General features: G+C 43.8%; 1 protein-coding gene across 3 annotated transcripts in view; it reads left to right on the forward strand.

The window, feature by feature from the left end:
• RALY (RALY heterogeneous nuclear ribonucleoprotein) overlaps positions 1-18,989 on the forward strand; it is a 204,856-nt gene that overhangs the window by 157,187 nt on the left and 28,680 nt on the right. For all 3 annotated transcript variants that reach the window (XM_077929214.1, XM_077929215.1, XM_077929213.1), the window contains one exon: positions 11,205-11,468. In XM_077929214.1, coding sequence (XP_077785340.1) covers positions 11,213-11,468 — 256 coding nt within the window. In that variant the 5' untranslated portion in view covers positions 11,205-11,212. The remainder of the gene's footprint in view (positions 1-11,204; positions 11,469-18,989) is intronic.

Raw genomic sequence — 18,989 nt, forward strand, 5'->3', positions numbered from 1 at the left:
GAGGAGTAGAATGGACTGCATAGCCTAAAACATCTGGCTTACATGTGGCTTATCATGAGTAATAGTCATTCATAAACATATCTTTTTGCCTAATCCTTTTATTTAAAAAACAACAACATCTGAGCTAAGCAATGGCTTTAACTAAGCATGCAAAGAGCAGGAATCGTGCATGAGCTTGCTAGCTCTGATTCCATGTTCCCATCCTCAGTGTCTTCTGCATGTTCAAGGACAACTGCACTTGGTGATGGTCCCTGCATGTTTTAGAACCCTGGAAAATCAGGGTTCCAAATGCCTCTGAGTGCTCAGGTCCTCCTTGCAGACTCCCCATAGGCATCCAGTTTGTTAGAATTCCTGCTCTGTGGTTGCAGTCATGGGATTGTTGTCTTTCACATGACGGTGTATGTTTTGACTCCACAGAGTGGGAAGTGACGGAGACAGGATGTTTGTGTTACTGTGTTCCGTGAAGTGGGTCTATTGTCCTTTGTTCTTTCTCTTTGCTGTCTGATGCTAGAGAGGGAGCCATGTTGCAGTGCTCCATGTGTGTTTATATGTAAATAAAGTAGATTAGCCAAAATGCTGAGTTGCTGAGGTCAGTTACACAAACTGTGAGCACTCTGTGGATCCCTAAGTGTGCTGGTGTCTGTTGGCATCAGTCGCTGTGATGTTCAGGCTGAAGAAAGCTTTTGAAGCTCCCAAACGAACGAAAAGGAGGGAGAGAACATGCCAGTCAGGCATGTGTCTCCACCAGGGTCCTACTTTAAGTAGGACAAGCTCCTGACACAGTTGACCACTGCAAGAACAGGATGCTGAACTAGATGGGTTGCTGGCCTGATCCAGCAGGCTCTTCTTAGGTTCCTATGGGAGGCTTGCCCATCACACATAGTCATTCTTGAACATGAGAAGGGTGGTTAGAAAGGCGAGGAAGAGCTAGCATATTCACGCATGCTCTCCCTTTCTCACATGCTTAGTTAAGCCCGTCATGAATGCCTGTTTGAGCTCCAGTGGCTGCCACCCAAATCTGTCACCCCATTCCAGTTTTGCCTGAATTCTTCAGGCACTTAGTCTGCTTCTTCCTATGCATTACTTCCAATGCCTTGGTGGCCAGTTTACCCACATTTCCAACTGTAGCTCGACACACTGGCAGTGATGATATTATTTACAGGCAGAACCAGCTGATCAGAGATATGACCTTTTGTGAATTTAATTGCTCAGGGTCCATTTGAGAAGCATTTAGACTAATACCAGATTGACGCTTTCTTAAGACGGCACTTGAGATTCTGGCATTTATGTTCTTTGGAACCATAGCATAAGGTGTGAAGCAGAACTTTTACTTTAATATGTTAAGATATTCAGAGGAGTGGTGGGTTGTTGTTGTTTTCTCCCTATCTGCTCCTGTCAGGCTTAATGATAAAGTTGGGAATCCACATCTGAGTCTTTGAGAATAGCCTGGGGCAGTAAGGATAAGAAGGCATTATCTGAGCAGATAATGAGTTAAAACAAGCCAGTATAAAAGGCTGCTAACAAGAACTTAAGGGGCATTTCTGAAGGGCCTTTGCTCTGAAATGTCTAGTCAAAAGGATGCTAATCAGATACATGTTATTCCTGCATTGCAGGGGGTTGGACTAGATGACCCTGGGGACCCTTCCAACTCTAAAATTCTATGATTCTATGTTAGATACATACCTGATAGGTGCCTATTCCAGCAAATGGTGGTGCAATGCGATACAACATCTCTCTGTGTGAACCAAATCTCACAAACATAGCAGGTGGCTCAAGACGGCTCCAGGTCACATTGTTGGCCAACCCAATGCAATGCAACTTTTATGTGCATGGCAGAATTCACACGCACAGCAGGTGGCTCAAGATGACTCCAGTTTACATTGTTGGCCAAGGACCAGCGCAGTGCAATGCGATTTTTATGTGCGTGGCAGATTTCACATGCATAGCAGGTGGCTCAAGACGAATCTGGTTCACATTGTTGGCAAACTCAAGCATGCAGCTCAGGATCTCCTCTGCTATATCAGCTAATCTCAGGTCTTCCGAACTAACTTGGCAAGTCCTGCAAGTTGGACGGATGTCGCTATCCTGTATCAAGTGCTCTGCTGGCCAAAAGGTGGGCATGAAGAACTCAAAGTGAGGGAAGGAGGGGTATGAGGAAATACAGTGGTACCTTGGGTTAAGTACTTAATTCGTTCCGGAGGTCCGTTCTTAACCTGGAACTGTTCTTAACCTGAAGCACCACTTTAGCTAATGGGGCCTCCCGCTGCCGCCACACCGCCGGAGCACGATTTCTGTTCTCATCCTGAAGCAAAGTTCTTAACCCGAGGTAATATTTCTGGGTTAGCGGAGTCTGTAACCTGAAGCATAGGTAACCTGAAGCATATGTACCATAACCAGAGGTACCACTGTACACACACGTACACACTTTCATTTTGTTTATCTTACTGAACACTGTTGCTCATCCCATTTCCCCAGAGGCAGCTCTTAGCAGCCCCTTAGCAGAGAAACATCTCTGTTGCTTTGCTAGGTGGGTGTTGTAAAGAGTCACCTCTGGGGAAACTGAGAGGGGGAATCAAAACCCCACGTGTCCTGTGGGACCCTCTTCAGCTGGAGATGGGCTTCAGGCCCCCGCCCTCAATTTTCTCATGAGCCGTTTTAAAGAGTTAACTCTAGTAAGTTCATAAGGAGAGAAGGAAGCATCTTCATCCCTCAGCATCTGGCATCCATTGGCATACTGTTTCTGAACATGGCTGTTTGGCATGTTTAGAATAAAACTTCCTCTGCCTTTTTGCTCCATCAGGGCTGAGGCTGGTAGGCTAATCTGTCTGCCCCACCATTAAAAGCTGGGAGATCTCCCCAGCAGCTGCTGCCAGGTGCCAAAGCAGACGAGAAGAGAATGGGAAGCAGTAAGTCCCAGAGCTGGCAGGTTCCCAGCTGAAGTAGTGAGAGAGCCCAGGTGGCAAGCTCTGATTAATCCTAGCTCTATTTTTAGTTAACAATCCATTAATCAGTTAATTGCACCTATTAATTGATTTTTTTAAAAAAAAAATCCTTGCCTTCTAAATAGATACCCCAGTAACACCATAAACTCTTTAGGCAGAAAAAACGAGTTCCATTTCAACTGTGATCACAGTGGTTCTTCTGCTGTTTATCATTTGTTCAGAGAGATCAGGTTTAGTGGTATTTTATAGGTAGCATGCTAGGGACAAGGCAGTTTACAATTCAGCTGGTGAAAATAAGTCTATTGCATTTATATCTCATCTTACCTTTTCTGGAAGTAAACAACACACCATTAAAGGGAGCTGCCACACCTTGAATATTCTAATTGCTGTTGGCATGGATAAGATTCCCTCTGTGATCCATGTCATGTGCACTCTCTTGCTGCACAGCACACCTGAGTGGATGAAGGTGAGAGCAAGAGTGGAGGAAAAGGGTAGGAGGCGCAGTGGACGCTCTCAGTTTGTTTTCCTATCTCAGCCCAACCTGGTGCCCTCCAGATGCTTTGTACTACTGCTCCCATCACCCCTGACCTTTGGCAAACACTGGCTGGGGCTGATGGGAGCTGCAGTCCACAACATCTGGAAGGCACCAGGATCCAGTCTCAGCTACGGTAATTTCCAGGGCTAGGAGAGCTTTGAAGAATAAATCAGAGTCCTAAACAGCTGAGCCAGGGAGAGGCTTGTTCCCAAATTAACAGCGGCACCTACTGGCCAAGCAGAAACCTGCAATCACCTGCACAAGACACTGGATTCTAGGCAATGGACACAGAAGCAGCTGATTTAACATCACTTAAAGATGTTGCCCAAGATTCTAATTGGTTGGCACATACTTTGAAATTAGCTGGTCGTAATTCCTATATGAATCATAAGCCCTGTTTCTGACTTACTGAAATTGCAATATTTTTGTGATTACAACCAAGATTTGTTACAAGTTAATGTCTCTTTTTCTCCACTTGGGTGATCTGAGTGATTGGCCTAAGCAGCCAACTACATCATCCAGCTCAATATTGTCAAACCTGACTATCACAGACTCTCCAAGGTTTCAGACAGGGAATTATTCCCAACTCTACCTGAAGATGGCAGGAACTGAACTCGAGACCTCAGACCCTGAGCTAACTGAAACTGATCCTAGGGCCAGGGTTCAAGCACACCAAAACAATCTGCATAAATAATAGGTGCCTCATTTCCACACCACCATTTTCGGAAGTAGACACACAGCAAATAACTCACTATCTATAAAACTGCAGAGTATGAATAACCTTAGACTATCACCACCAATAACACAATATAAGCTTGAGTAAATAAAGTGTGTTTTTTGCTGGCACCAAAATGAAAAAAGCCAAACTTCAGAGGGAAGGGCATTCCATAACCGGGGTGCTACCAAACAGAAAGCCCCTTTCTCACATTGCCACATAATGAAGCTCTGCTGGCAATGGGAAATCGAGGGGAGGCCACCCAGAGATCTTAACACACTCTTAGCGCATGCTCAGTATGGTTTTTCTTTAACCCTTCAGTCACCCTTTTAAAAGCCCACAGAGGTCCTGACTCATGATGCCGCCTCCCTTCCCCCACCCACCAGTGGAAGCTCTATATTTATTTCCAGTCGCTTGTTAAAACTTGAATTTGCTGCTCTCCTTTCCAACCACAGTGAATTATAATTCACACCAGCAAGAACATTAAACGGGCATCTCTCAAGCTACATGATGGCAACTAAATAGCTGCTTGATGTAGAGCCAGCAGTGATAAGGAGAAGGATTTCTGTGAATAGTGATAACATCCCACAAAAATCACTAGTAGAGGCAGTTCTATTCTGGGATAGTTTTTTCTGTTTATGGTCATTGTAATGGCTTTATTGTCATGTACTGTTTTTGATTTTATGCTACTCCTTTTGCTCTTGGGGCGCTATCAGATGACCTATTTATTGAGCATCCATCTGGAGTTGTTTAAACAACACTATCTATTTATTGAGCATTTGCTCTGTTTACAGAGAAGTTAGATGGTGCAAGTGTTATCCCACATTTTCCTGCGCATTTTCACATCACTTTCCTTATTGCAAAAAGTCGAGTCTTTGGGGGAAGCGGGTTGGTTTCTCAAGAGCTGCAAATCAGCTAAAACTGCACATTTTGAATTTGCAGGTACGTAACTGAATCCTTCCCCAAAATAGCAACAGCCTAGAAGTGTCCTTAAGGGATGTGGGTGGCGCTGTGGGTTAAACCACAGAGCCTAAGACTTGCTGATCAGAAGGTCAGCGGTTCGAATCCCCGCGACGGGGTGAGCTCCTGTTGCTCAGTCCTTGCTCCTGTCCACCTAGCAGTTCGAAAGCACGTCAAAGTGCAAGTAGATAAATAGGTACCACTCCGGCAGGAAAGTAAATGGCGTTCCCGTGCGCTGCTCTGGTTTGCCAGAAGCGGCTTAGTCATGCTGGCCACATGACCCAGAAGCTGTACGCCGGCTCCCTCGGCCAATAAAGCAAGATGAATGCCGCAACCCCAGAGTAGTCCGCGACTGGACCTAATGGTCGGGAGTCCCTTTACCTTTAGAAGTGTCCTTAATTTTCCATACTCTTTTGTAGTAAGCAGTTAATAAGCCAAATTACTAATTATTATTATGATTATTAACACATCATTTTGGCTGGATCAAGACTATATGCAAGTCTTTTAGGGTGTGGCCTCGCAATGGTTTTCGACTCGACAACGAATCTCTCCCTGGGTGGGTCAAATCTCTTCCCTAATTGTGCAATATTAGATTTCAGCTGTCATTATGCAGTTGGAAGTACTGCTTCGCCCCTTTTTCAGAGAAGCAAGCTAATGCTTTTGCCAGGACAAACTATAATTCATTTGGGGGTGGGAGTGGAATGGAAAGCAACACACATTCACTGGGGCTTTTAACAAGTGACCGGAAGGTTTTTGCAATCAATCAGGTCAAAGCTTGATGAAAACTCGAGCTCCCCGAGTGAGAAATAACTCACTCCATTCCCTTTCTTCTCTTTCAGCTTGTCATGAGAATAGGGATGATGAGAGAGAATGAAAACATATCAGATGCTGAAATTCAGTGATAAGCTCACTTTTCAGATGCAGACAGAAAGCCAAAACATGGCACCTGATGAAGGCCTGCCGTGAAAGGAATCAATGCCGGAGCTGCTCAAAATAGAAAAGGGCAGAGGGTGTGCGGATAGTTCGCTTGCTCGCTTATTTATTTATTTATTTCATAAACATTTATACACTGCTTGATTGTAAAAAAAAAAATCAAAGCAGTTTACAAAAAAGATAAAATATAAAATCAAGAAAAAAATCACAATACTTTAAAACATACAAAAAGTTAAAATACTGAAACAGATTAAAATTCACACCAGCAATTATAAGCATCTGGATAGGCTTACCTAAACAAGAATGTTTTTAGCAGGCAGTGAAGCATAGCTGTCAATGTTTCCCTTTTTTAAAGGGGAATTCCCTTATTCCAAATAGGATTCCTCGCAAGAAAAGGGAAAAGTTGACAGCTATGTAGTGAAGGTGCCTGTTTGATATCAATAGGCAGGGAGTTCCAAAGGGCAGGTGCTGCCCCACCAATTGAGTCCTTACAAATGCGGGGCGGGTGTTATGTGGCATCTGCAGTAGTACCAGATTGCTGCAGCATTCTGCACTAGCTGCAGCTTCCAGATTAAGCACAAGGGAAGCCCACATAAAGTGCATGGCAGTAATCCAGTCTTGAAGTAACCAGTGGGTGAACTACTGTGGCAAGGCTTTCCTGGCCCAGGAGCAACCCTAGCTGTTTAACCAGCCGCAGTTGATAAAAGGCACTTCTTGCCACTGAGGCTACCTGAGCCTCCAGCGACAGAGCTGGATCGAGAAGCAACCCCCAAACTGTGAAACCTGCTCCTTCGGGGGGCTACAACTCCATCCAGAGTAGGCAACTGGCCAGACATGGGAACTACACACTAACAGTGCCTCCATCTTGTCAGGATTCAACTTGGGTTGTTGTTTTCTTATCCATGCCATCCATCAGGGTGACCAAGGGCGACTCTCTTCCATGGCCAGGCCTGAACCCAGATTGGAATGGATCTAGGATTCCTTCATTGCAGGGGGTTAGACTAGATAACTCTTGTGGTCCCTTCCAATTCCACCATTCTGATTCTATGATTCTGTTATTCCAGATCATCTATGTCCCCCAAGAATGCTCGCAAGCTGCTCCACCTCTTTTCCCTTTGTCAGAGTCAATGATTCTTTCTTTTGGCTAAGCAAGAGTTTGAGATAAAGTTGAACAAACTTTCTCTGTTCAAAAAAAGGAAACCAAGTACAAATGTTGACCCTGCAAGAGCAAAGAGCAAAATGCCTAGGGAAATTATGGACATTGGTCTCTAAGGGGCCTTTTAGATCAATATTTGTTTGTTTGTTTACCCAGCTCTTAAGCCAAAAAGGCTCCCAGAACCACTGACATTCATAAAGCAAGACAGTCCCTGCCTACAGACTCACCATCTAAGAGACATGACACAAAAGGAAAGGGGGGAGGGGAGAGGAGAGGAGAGGAGAGGAGAGGGGGGAAAGCAAATTCAGACCTATATTCTTAAAGTTAAATAGTTGTTGTTGTTTAGTCGTGTCTGACTCTTCATGACCCCATGGACCAGAGCACGCCAGGCACTCCTGTCTTCCACTGCCTCCCTCAGTTTGGTCACACTCATGCTGGTAGCTTCGAGAACACTATCCAACCATCTCGTCCTCTGTCGTCCCCTTCTCCTTGTGTTCTCAATCTTTCCCAACATCAGGGTCTTTTCCAGGGAGTCTTCTCTTCTCATGAGGTGGCCAAAGTATTGGAGCCTCAGCTTCAGGATCTGTCCTTCCAGTGAACACTAAATAGTAGTTGTTATAATTAACAGCACAGGGGGAAAGTGTTGTTACACCCAAGCCTTGCTTGCAGGCTTTCCATAGCCACTGTGAGAACAAGATGCTGGGCTCAGTGGGCCATTGGCCTCATCCAGCGGGGCTCTACTTACATTCTTAATGGTTAATCTGCTGCATGGAATGCTGTTGCAATCATCCCAAGTGCTCCAAAAAGAACTTTGGTGTGTTTTTCTTCTTCAAAAAATTGTTGTGCCGTGCTATTCTATATACATTTACTTGGAAGTAAGCCCCCTCTGGTTTCAGGAGGTAGAGGATTGCAGCCTTATTTCAGAACAAGCAAAAGCAACATTTCCTTTGGAAAGCAGCTAATGAAATATTAAAGATGTGTCAGATATCCCAGCCTCGTTGCATATCCCCTTTCCCAAAGCCTTGCTTAAAACAACATTGGTGGGGGACTACTAGTACCGTACTGCTGTTGCTTGCGCCCCTTGCACATATTCATGCACAATTGTACACTTCCTTGCTCCCTGTGCCAAGCCTGCCTCACTGTACCTAAGACTGTGTATATACCATACATTTAAAGCACACACACCCCAATAATTCTGTGGGGGTTTTTTAACTCTTCGCAGAGCTACAATTCCCAGGGTCCTTAGCAAACTACAGTTCCTGGAATTATTTCAGAGGGGTGTGCTTTAAGTGCATGATGCATACACAGTCTATGAAAGTTTTCAGCCCAGGATAACTAGAAATCTGGTGTATCTAGGAGAGATGAATAGCTTTGTCTTGTCTCACAGCTCAGATTTGATGTTTGATATTTTTTTTTAAGAACTACCTACTGGGAGCTGAGCCCACTGACACAGACCGTGTTGACATTGCATTGTGGGAGTGAAAAATGGAAAGCTAAAGCTATAAAGTCTGGCTCCGTGCTCTGTCTGGATTGCATATGCGTTGCTCAGATCTATTCAGATTGATCCGGGGGGCATGAATAATGCAGAAGGCATGAGAGGAGTGGGAAAGGTGAATTTGACATGCCCCATGGTATTCCAAGGCCAGCGCTGCTCTGCATATTGAAAACGGGGCTCAGTCCTCCTCGTCGCAGCCCAGTGCAATCGAACTGGCAGGCGGAAGAGTCTTTGCCAGAGAACAGCCTCTCGCAGCTACTCGAGCCAATCTTGCAAACGGCTCAGGAAGAAAGACCAAGGTGGTGTAAAGTGAAGCGTATTCAGGGTGTGCTGTTCATCGCCGTGGGAGGTGGTGGAAAGTCACACAGGCCTTGCCCCTTGGCCCACAGGATCAGGAAGGGCCCCCGGTGGAAATTGGTGGGGAGAGGAGTGTCGGAAGGCAGAGGGCTGTTCAATACCCTCTTCCTCACATCCCTGGGAGGCAACTCAGTAGAGAGGGTTATGATTCAAGGGGAAGAGACATTTGAGAGAAAGGGTTTTTAAAATTCTCTTTGAATACAGTTGGCGTGTCCCAATCTCAGTCTTCCAAGGAGGGGCTCTCACAGCAGGGGAGGTGTCAGTGTGTAGTAAAAGCTTCTTAAATGTTTGTGTATGAAGAAAGCATGAAGCAAGCCTCATAGTATAGCCCATTCTTTTGCTTATAACTGGGGTGGTTCAGATAAGATTTCAGAGATCCTTCTCTTTTTGTGATGTGTTCCTGTTCAGTCTGGGCAGACACCCAAGAATATCCACCATCTTACCCAAACAGCTATCCCACTGTCTCTTTTCTGTCATAAGAGTATTATTATTTATTAGTAGCATTCCTTCTGAAGTAGTAATACTATGTACATCCACCTAAGCAAGCAATTCCCACTAAGTCCCCATCTGTGGTTAACAGTCAATTCCTTTCCCCAGGGAATTCTGGGAACAGTAGCTGCATGAGGTGAATAGGGGTCCCCTAACCACTCTCAGCTGCCTTGACAAACTACAGCTCCCAGGATTCCTTGAGGGAAGCCATGACTATTCAGGTAGTACAACACTGCTTTAAATGTTTAATACAGAAGGCGTCTTAGAGAGCCATTAGAATGGGACAAGGCTGGTCATACTATGAGGCAGAGTGAGGCAACTACCTCAGGAAGCAAATGCTGAGGAGTGGGAAGGGCCAGCAAAGTCGGGGATGACAGAACTGTGCTGTCACATAGTCAGTTCTGTACCTGCCCTGAGGTACAGCGGAGGCAACCAGTGATGAAGTAAAAATTTAAGTGCCAGTCAGGTTGGATTATGTACATGGAATTTATGGGAAAGGGATGAGCTGCCATCTTGTCTATCACCCCGGGCAGTAAAACATATTGTGCCAGTGCTGATGGGAGAAGTGGATTGAGATTTGATCTTTTGTTTGCCCATTGTGGGAAATATGAAGCACTGTGTAGCAATACCTGTCATGAATTCCCTCAGATTCTTATATTTACCCTCCTCTCTTGACTTCTTTTGCCCTGATAACTCCAAGGATGCTATTCAGCAGGTGAGAAAGGAAAAAAGGATAAAAGTGGGGGGAGTCAAATGAGAAGGAGAAACAATTACTGTTTTGTCTCCCATTTCTTTGGTGGACCTGAAAACAAAAGAGAGGATCCCCAAGTTGTAGTGTGGCAACACTAATCTGTAACTATGGTCGCATCCACACTGCGAGAGGGATTCAATGTTATGCTTTTCTGACTGTTCCACCAGCACAAGAATTTCTGCTTGCTTGATGGAATGACCCACCCCCTCCTCTCCTATGCACTCTTCTCAGGGTTCTCCTGACAAGATCTGGGGGAGGCATGTGACCACATGGGGCAAAGAGAGGGGGTAAACCCTCCTTGCACTAGCAAGAGCCCTTCAACTGGCTTCTGTTAGAGTGCCAGTTGAGTTGAATATATTTAAAGCATATGGCTGCCCCCAAAGAATCCTGGGACCTGTAGTTTACTCCCTCTCATGTCCCAGTACTCTTAACAAACTCCAGTTTCCAGGAATCTTTGGGGAAAACAATGTGCTTTAAATCCATGGTGTGGTTGCAACCTATTTCTTGTTATTCTGTAGTAAAGACACCAAGAAAGGGAATAGTTCTCTCTACTGATTGGACCTCTTTCCTAAATAAGGAAAAACAACCTCCACAATTCAGAGCCTGGATACTATAAACCTAAAATTAGGCCTGATTGAGGTCTCAGGTGCCACAAGACCACTGTTCCTCAAGCTTTGTGAGGATTTAGTTTCGGCATGAATAACACCTGACAAAAGGGCTTTGGTTGTCACCAGTTCACTTTGTTCTCTGCATATTTTTGACGGATCATTTTGCTCTAATCCCATGTGACCACCGTTGCCTGGCGCCACCAGGCTCTTTTCCTTTAGGATGCCGGTGCCTTCCTGACCCTCCCTATATCTTGCCTACTCAGGTGTCAAGATGTCACTGAAAGTGCAGACGAGTAACATCACAAACAAGAATGACCCCAAGTCCATCAACTCCAGAGTCTTCATTGGGAACCTCAACACAGCAGTGGTCAAGAAGTCAGACGTAGAGACCATCTTCTCTAAGTACGGCAGGGTGGTGGGCTGCTCTGTTCACAAGGGCTATGCATTTGTACAGTACTCAAACGAGAGGCACGCACGGGCAGCTGTCCTGGGGGAGAATGGGAGAGTACTCGCCGGGCAGACATTAGGTAAGGACTCGTTGCCTCTTTCTCTAATATCCTTATTTGGAACTTGGTATATGCAGACTAAGGTGGATGGGGAACCCTTGGAAAACTGAAGGTCCCTGTGGAACTGGGGGAAGGCCTCTCCCATGTGAAGTTGAAATGAATATCACAGAGTTTTGGCTTTTGCATGGAAAGTTGTACTCTTGACATAGAACCTTGAGTTGCAAGGCTAGGCAGCCTATGCAAAAATGCGTTCCTGAGGTTGTTTTAAGAGGAATTATGCCATAAGCTCCTTAGCCTTGGAGGAGGCATGAAAGAAAATAGCTTTGGTTTCAGAGGAGTATTAATTTCTGGAGCTGATCCCCTCTCCTCCTGTTCAATAAGCAGCGTCAAGAACTAGCCTGCTATTTGTCAAGTTACTTCGCATATACTCCAAAGCAAATGTTGATTTGCGCCCATTTGCTTTCTGCATAAGTAAAACGTTCACACTTTACAACTTTATACTGCAAATACATGCCTCAAAGAGAGGATTACATTGAAGGGCGGTGCTTACATTATTACTGTTGCTATTATTTATTAAATTTGTATACCGCCCTTCATCCTTAGATTTCAGGGCAGTTCACAACATAAAAATACAAGATAAAAACACAAAATACATGATAAAAACAAGAACAACCCTCCCAAACCAATAACCCTCCCCCCAAACATATTTAAAAGGGTTTAGGATATTCATCAGCCCAAGGCCTGATTGAGGAGGAATGTTTCTGTCTGGTGCTTAAAGGTGTATAATGAAAGGGCCAGCTATCAACCACTTAAATAACTGATCTGGTGCCTTTTAACTGATAAATGAATTAACCAATTAATTGATTTAGTTAAATCTGCATATTATAACTAACATTTCAAAAAAGAAGCACAATATTGCAGTAAACAAAAGTTACCGTTCAATGTTAATAAACTTTTATGCATTACCTGTATAGCAGTCACAGGAAATCTAGCCAAACAGCCTCAAAAATAGGTTAAGTCTCTGCTTCATTAGCAGCCTGACTTATTACAGGGGGCCCTTGCTGATTAATCAACTAACATTTTAGTTAATTAATTTGCCAATTAAGCTAACTGCAGCCCTAATTTAAAGGCAGCTAGGAAGCATTAGAGAAGTAGGCCAGCCCTGCTTGTAGGTCACCTGCCCACCTTCTTCTGCTGATTCTGAGTCTTTTGCAACTAACTTGGGCCTATTAGGGGCAATTTGTTGCAGATCCGTTTTGAGTCTTTGCTGCAAGACAAACAGATGTTCTAAAACCAGGTGTGTGGGTGTTCAGGATTTCATTTTCTGCAGTGAGGCTGCCAGCTGCTGAACACGAAGTGATGATGATGTTTGCTTGTAGTATGCGCTACAGCAGCACCGAGAGGTCCCAAATCAAATTAGGCACCTAATGTGGCACACACACTGAAAAATGCAAAAGGCTTACTCTCGGTGCTTTGGTGCCATGATATGTGACCACAGCCCCCAATTGTTCATATATTACAAAAAGCAGCCCATCTACCACTAAACAGCCACGAATGATCATGCAGTGCAGGAGAGGCTTTTAATCATGAACTACTAGAAATGAAAGGAGAGAACACTATAAGCTACCAAATTTCCTTGGGGATAATCCTGATTACCTGCACTGCAAACATAACATGTAAGCAAGCTTACTGTGGAAAATATGTCCTGATGGAAGTGGTTACTTTACTTAAACCTTGCTTTCATTGAAAAGTCTGAATGCTGCATCCAATATAGCTCATTATTGGTATATGCTCTGTGCTAATACAGTAGGTGTAATTCCCTGCCCAAAGCCCTTGTTACTGTTGAAAAGTGATAGAATCTTCTCATTCAGATCACATCTGCTTCTCTTTAAACTCCCTAGCAGCTCAGTACTACAGGTTAATTTTTTGAGGTCTCTGGTTGAAGGATCTCAAGTACCACAGCTGGGAAAGCTTGGGAAATTTTGAAAGGGTCCATGGCTCATTGGTAGATCACATGGTTTGCATACCCCCATCGTTCTACCCGGACACTGAGGTCCAGCGTCGAGGGCCTTCTGGGGGTTCCCTCGCTGCGAGAAGCCAGGTTACAGGGAACCAGGCAGAGGGCCTTCTCAGTAGTGGCACCCGCCCTGTGGAACTCCTTCCCACCAGATGTCAAAGAGAAAAACAACTGCCAGACTTTTAGAAGACATCTGAAGGCAGCCCTGTTTGGGAAGCTTTCAATGTTTAATAGACTATTGTATTTTAATATTTTGTTGGAAGCCGCCCAGAGTGGCTGGGGAAACCCAGCCAGATGGGTAGGGTATAAATAATTTATTATTGTTGTTGTAATAATAATAATAATACCAAAGATTCTAAGGTTCCATTCCTAGCATCTCTAGTTATAGCATATTGGGCCCCATCTGATAAGCTCAGCAGCCATTCTGAGTTAGATGATACAACTACTGTGCCAGAATTATACCTTTAATATGCCCAGCCAGATACTGCAAGAAAGTCCACAATCAGAACTTGATAACTGTTGTATATGCTCAGAATCTGACTATGTCATTTTCAGAGGTACTGAGTCAACCCTCCTCTGCACATTGGTGCATGAAACCACCCACATAGTTGCCTTTTCTGCTAGAAATGCACAGAGCTTGCTCTCATGCCCAATAGCAACTATAGAACTGGACCACTCACTTGCTATTGCCAATCAGTATGTACCTGTATAAACGCCTGTACAGTTGAAAGAACAGCTCTTGAGTTCCCCAAAGTCAGAAAGGCAGGGAGCTTCCTCCCAATGCAAACAGTAACTTTAAATGGGGTTTTGTCATCAATAATAAAAGGAAATATGAGTTAGAGTCACCCTCTTTAGGTTGATTCATTCTTAAAACAGTTAATCTCTATTCCATCCCATCCTTAGCTATTCTGTCATCTGAGTATTTTAAGCCAGTGGCAAGCAAGATTAGATTTTGCCCAGCTGCATCTAATATCCCTACCTCTTGGAAGGATTAATGATCCCTGTCTCCTAGAAGGATCATTAAGAGCAGGGCTTTTTCTTTTTCAACCAGAACTTGCTGGAACTCAGTTCTGGCACCTCTCAGGTGGGTGCCAGTGCCATTAGAAGAGAACAAGGGAGGCTTTCATGGTGAGTTCCAGCACTTCTTTTTCTAGAAAAATAGCACCGAAGAAGACACATTTCCCTAGGAGTGAGCCCCATGGAACTCATTTTTTAGTAGACATCTATGGGATTTCACAGGAAGATAAAGAACAATGGGTTGGAAAAGGAAGAGTTCAGCTAATTTGACAGAAATAATTTTAGGCAAATAAGGAAGCTGTATTTCTCTGTTCAAATGAATTAATAAATGTAAGGTAGAGACATAGAAGGCAAGAGAAGTAAATATTCTTAGGTCATGACCTGAAACTTAATCTATTCTTGGACAATACTGTTCCAAGACTCTTTTAATGTTAGTGATTTCTTGCAAGTCAATGAGGAGAGATCATTTAATAGTGAGGCTGAGAGCTGAGACATAAGTGACACCAGTTGAAACCTAAGCATGTCTACTCAGAAGTAAGACCTACTGAATTCAATGGTGCTTATTCCCAGGTCAGTGGAGTTAAAGATTGCAGGCTAAGTTTCTTTCACCAGCCCACCTTGGGTCTTCTGGCAAGCATAAAGTATGTTCCTTTAAGTGGTTTCTGAGCTTGTTAATTGTGTTCACTGTGAGTTTTGCTAGTGACTGTCTCTTGGAAAAACTCTTTTGAGAGTTGGATTTTGTTCATGTCTATGCTATGCTTTTCATGGAATGTATTTTTTTTTACTCACTTTCAGTTTCTCTTGAAATCTTTGATTTTTAAGCTCATGTCAGAGCAATCCAACCAGATTCAGGTGCTGGCAGCAGAAGTTTCTGCTTGGGTGTTTTTCACATACTGTATCTTGTTTCCCATAGGGGTTTAGCATTAGTTTACCAACTGCAGGGGGAGAGCGGTTTGAAAGTTTACCTGCTAGAGGCATCACAACGATTTGGGGAACAGGGAAATTACACACACACACACAAACCGAGTACCCCACCTTCTTGTTTTTTAAAACAGTAACATTAAATACAAATGAATTAAACATAATATATACCTATGGATGGAGATAAATTTAATTCAGTTCATATTTGCAACTGAATTACCTAATTTTCACTTTCTGAAACAATACACAAAACACAGCCATCCTTCGAAATTCATCCTTGGCTGAATTTTGTGATAAAGTTGTCCAGGCAAGTAACATGTGCAAAAATGCATGCATTAAAGAAAAGTGTTAATAAAAATGCACATATTGGTGAAAATAACATACAAAAATGTGTTGTATTAGGTGGAATTTCTTTGTAAAATTGCATACAAAATTGCATACAAATGTGTGTATTTACCAGAAATTCCCACTGAAATGCCAATGGAACCTTTTTAATAAATCAAGATTGCAAGATGATGTGGGAATAGAGAGAACAGAACTTAAGACTGGAGAAATGAGAAGCTGAGAGAATCCAAAAAATTGATATGCTTGTCCACTCCTAAATGTAGCTTGGCCCAAGCAAACCATTACAGCGTGGGCTGCACAATAAGGTGGTTGTGCCTTTCTGCATTTTGACTGGTATTAGGGAAACAAACTTTTCACATTTGTCTGAAACTTCCCCAGCCAATGTACTGGAGGGTCCACCCGCAATAGTGACAGCATCTAACTCGGTATCTGTTTGCTTGAAATGAATTGTTTCTTACAGTAACATTTTTATTTTTGTATGTGTGCAGTGCTTTGAAATGTCACCCGCTGAGCAGCTCTTGTCACCAGGCATAAACTGAGAATTGTTGCTGAAGATAGCATTCTCCATCAGAAATTGGCATTTTTGATCTCCCAGTAGGTGGTGGCGATATTGAAGGCGGCAGGAGTGCTAGACACGCCTGTGCAGAGGCCCAAAACCTATTCCCACCCTGTGCAAAGTCTGGCGTAACAACCTGAAATGAGAACTCAGAACATTTTGCTATCCTTTTAGAAAACAGATATTGCCATTGTATTATAAATCTTACACATACACACACACACACACACACACACAAACCAGCGTGTGGCGTGTGGTGGGGGAAGCAGTTCTCCAAAGCAACACGCAATGCTCTCTAGTTATCACCTTATTCTTATGAAAACCTTAAGCAGAACTGAAATGCAGCTTGCAATTTATTTTTATTTATATGCTGCTTGGGGGGGGAAATTTTAAGCCTATAAGACCTGACCCCACCCCCACACACCATGGCCCCCTCCACCTCTTCCCCCTTTTCATAATAATGATAATAATAATAATAATAATAATAATAATAATAATAATAATAATAATAATAATATAATTATAATACATAATTTATTTATACTCTGCCCATCTGGCTTGGTTTCCCCAGCCACTCTGGGCAGCTTTCAACACAATATTAAAATGCAATAGTCTGTTAAGCATTAAAAGCTTCCCTAAACAAAAGCTTCCTAATGTAACACTAATTTCTCAACAAATGAAACTGATCTGTAGAAAATGTAACTTGAAAGAAAGAGACATTGCACATATTTTTGCAAACCAAGAAATCTTTAATAAAAAATACATTTTAAAAAAAGCCTGTAAGCAGTTTACATAAAATAATATGAAACCTTCGCAAGAAATAGCAAAGAAAATAACAAGACTTTGGAAACTGACATAATGAAATCGCCAAAATTGTAGGTAAAATCAAGAGTTTCAAAAAATAAAATGGAATAAAATTACAAGTCTGGGTAGGCTCGTTTTAACAGGCAGTGAAAACAGCTCTATGACTGGGCTTCCCTAATATCAATAGTCAGGGAGTTCCAGAGAGTAGCTACTGCCACACTTGCAATTCCTTGCAAGTGCAGAACAAACATTATATGGAATGTGTAAAAGTGCCAGTTCTGCATATAAAAGCAATTGAGTGGGCACATATGGGTAAGACGACCCTTCAAGTAAGCTGGTCCAAAGCTGTTGAGGGCTTTATATACTAATAGTCACACCTTGAATTGGGTGCTACTTTGCATGCATAACACCAGGGACAGGGCTGCAATGTATGGCCCCACTCATGTGCTTGTCTTGCCTGCGAGTATAGCACCTGACTAGGACATGCGCTTCTTCTGTAGAGCAGCAACTTTGCAGTGTTTCCCCCAAAACCCTCGTAAACTCTGTTGTGTCTCCCTGTCATAACACACACAGGCACCCTTACCATGTTTTAAGTCTCCTTAGCTTTGGAAGGAAGAATGCCTGTGATCTGTGGTGCTGTACCATTGTGCCGGCAACTTCCCAGTGTGTCAGGGGTGAGGTGAAGCCGGAAGGGCCTTGTGGGGTGTTTCATCAAGCATCCGAACATTTTTCAGAAAACAGGATGGCAGGGTACATCACCTTTCCTTATGCTTTGCTTCTAGAAAGCGGTCGGCATCTTTGTTCGCAGAGTTACTTTGTTTGGTTTCCATGCAGACGGCGAAAATTTGTCACACATTTCTATCCTCATGTATATCACACACCCCTTCAGTACAGAGGTTTAGGAATGACCATTTCCTTGGCAGATCAAAAAAGCATCGTTCTCCCCCATTGTGGGAGTTGAAGACTGTCCATGAAATCATGCTGGGTGACTTCAAACATGTGTCTGCACCCAGCACAGCCTTTAGCCTCACCTGAACGGAAGCAGGCTCAGAGGAACACAACTAACATCTCCTGTGTGCTCTATATTTGGCATTCATTTTACAGGAGGATGAAGGTAGACAATGACTATAAGCTGAGAGCCGTGTAATGTGTTGGCTTGGATCCAGAGATGTTTTGCACAAGCAGAAAGGCACTTCTGCATGAGCAAGACCAGCTGGCCAAATTCTCCCCATTCTCCTTCTGACTCCCTGTTCCCAATCTCATGCTATCCCAGAGGCAGGGCTGGCTTGCCCGTGAGGTGGGCTTAAGCCTTAGATGACAGAATCCTGCAGAGCAGTGCCCCCAACCGTGCCCCACCCGCCACTGCCACTGCTGGAGAAGGGAGGAGGAACGGCAGCGGCTTCTGGCAAGATCTCACTAAACTCTCACTTGACCTCCAAGATCTCACCAGAAGCCCCTGCCATTCAACCCCAAGAAGTGAGGCTTCAGTGGAGGGGTGGTGGAGGAGACAGCACCTTCCCATTTCACTGCAGGTGGCAGACTAGGATGGGCCACCTGTGCTTAGAGGGTCCCTCTGAGACACAGAGGCTGGGGGAGCTATAGTGCAGGAAGGAACAAGGAAACCCCCATTACATGAGTAGAGTTCTGCTTAACAAGGTGGGGATAATAGAGAGAGGGAGACCCATTTCAGTTATGAACAAAAACCATGGTTTGCTGTTGTGTTACACGAGCTATAGCAAGCTACAGGTCCGTGTTGTCCATCCTTCACTTTCATTCCTCCTTTGCACATGAGAGGAGGAAATAGAAGTTTCATTCCCTATTTCCAACAAGCCACATTTTCAATTTCAGGTAAAGATGCACCTCTTTGTCCAGGCTTTTGAGG

The sequence above is a fragment of the Podarcis muralis genome, chromosome 5, assembly GCF_964188315.1.
Source record: "Podarcis muralis chromosome 5, rPodMur119.hap1.1, whole genome shotgun sequence".
In the NCBI taxonomy this organism is placed as follows: Eukaryota; Metazoa; Chordata; class Lepidosauria; order Squamata; family Lacertidae; genus Podarcis; species Podarcis muralis.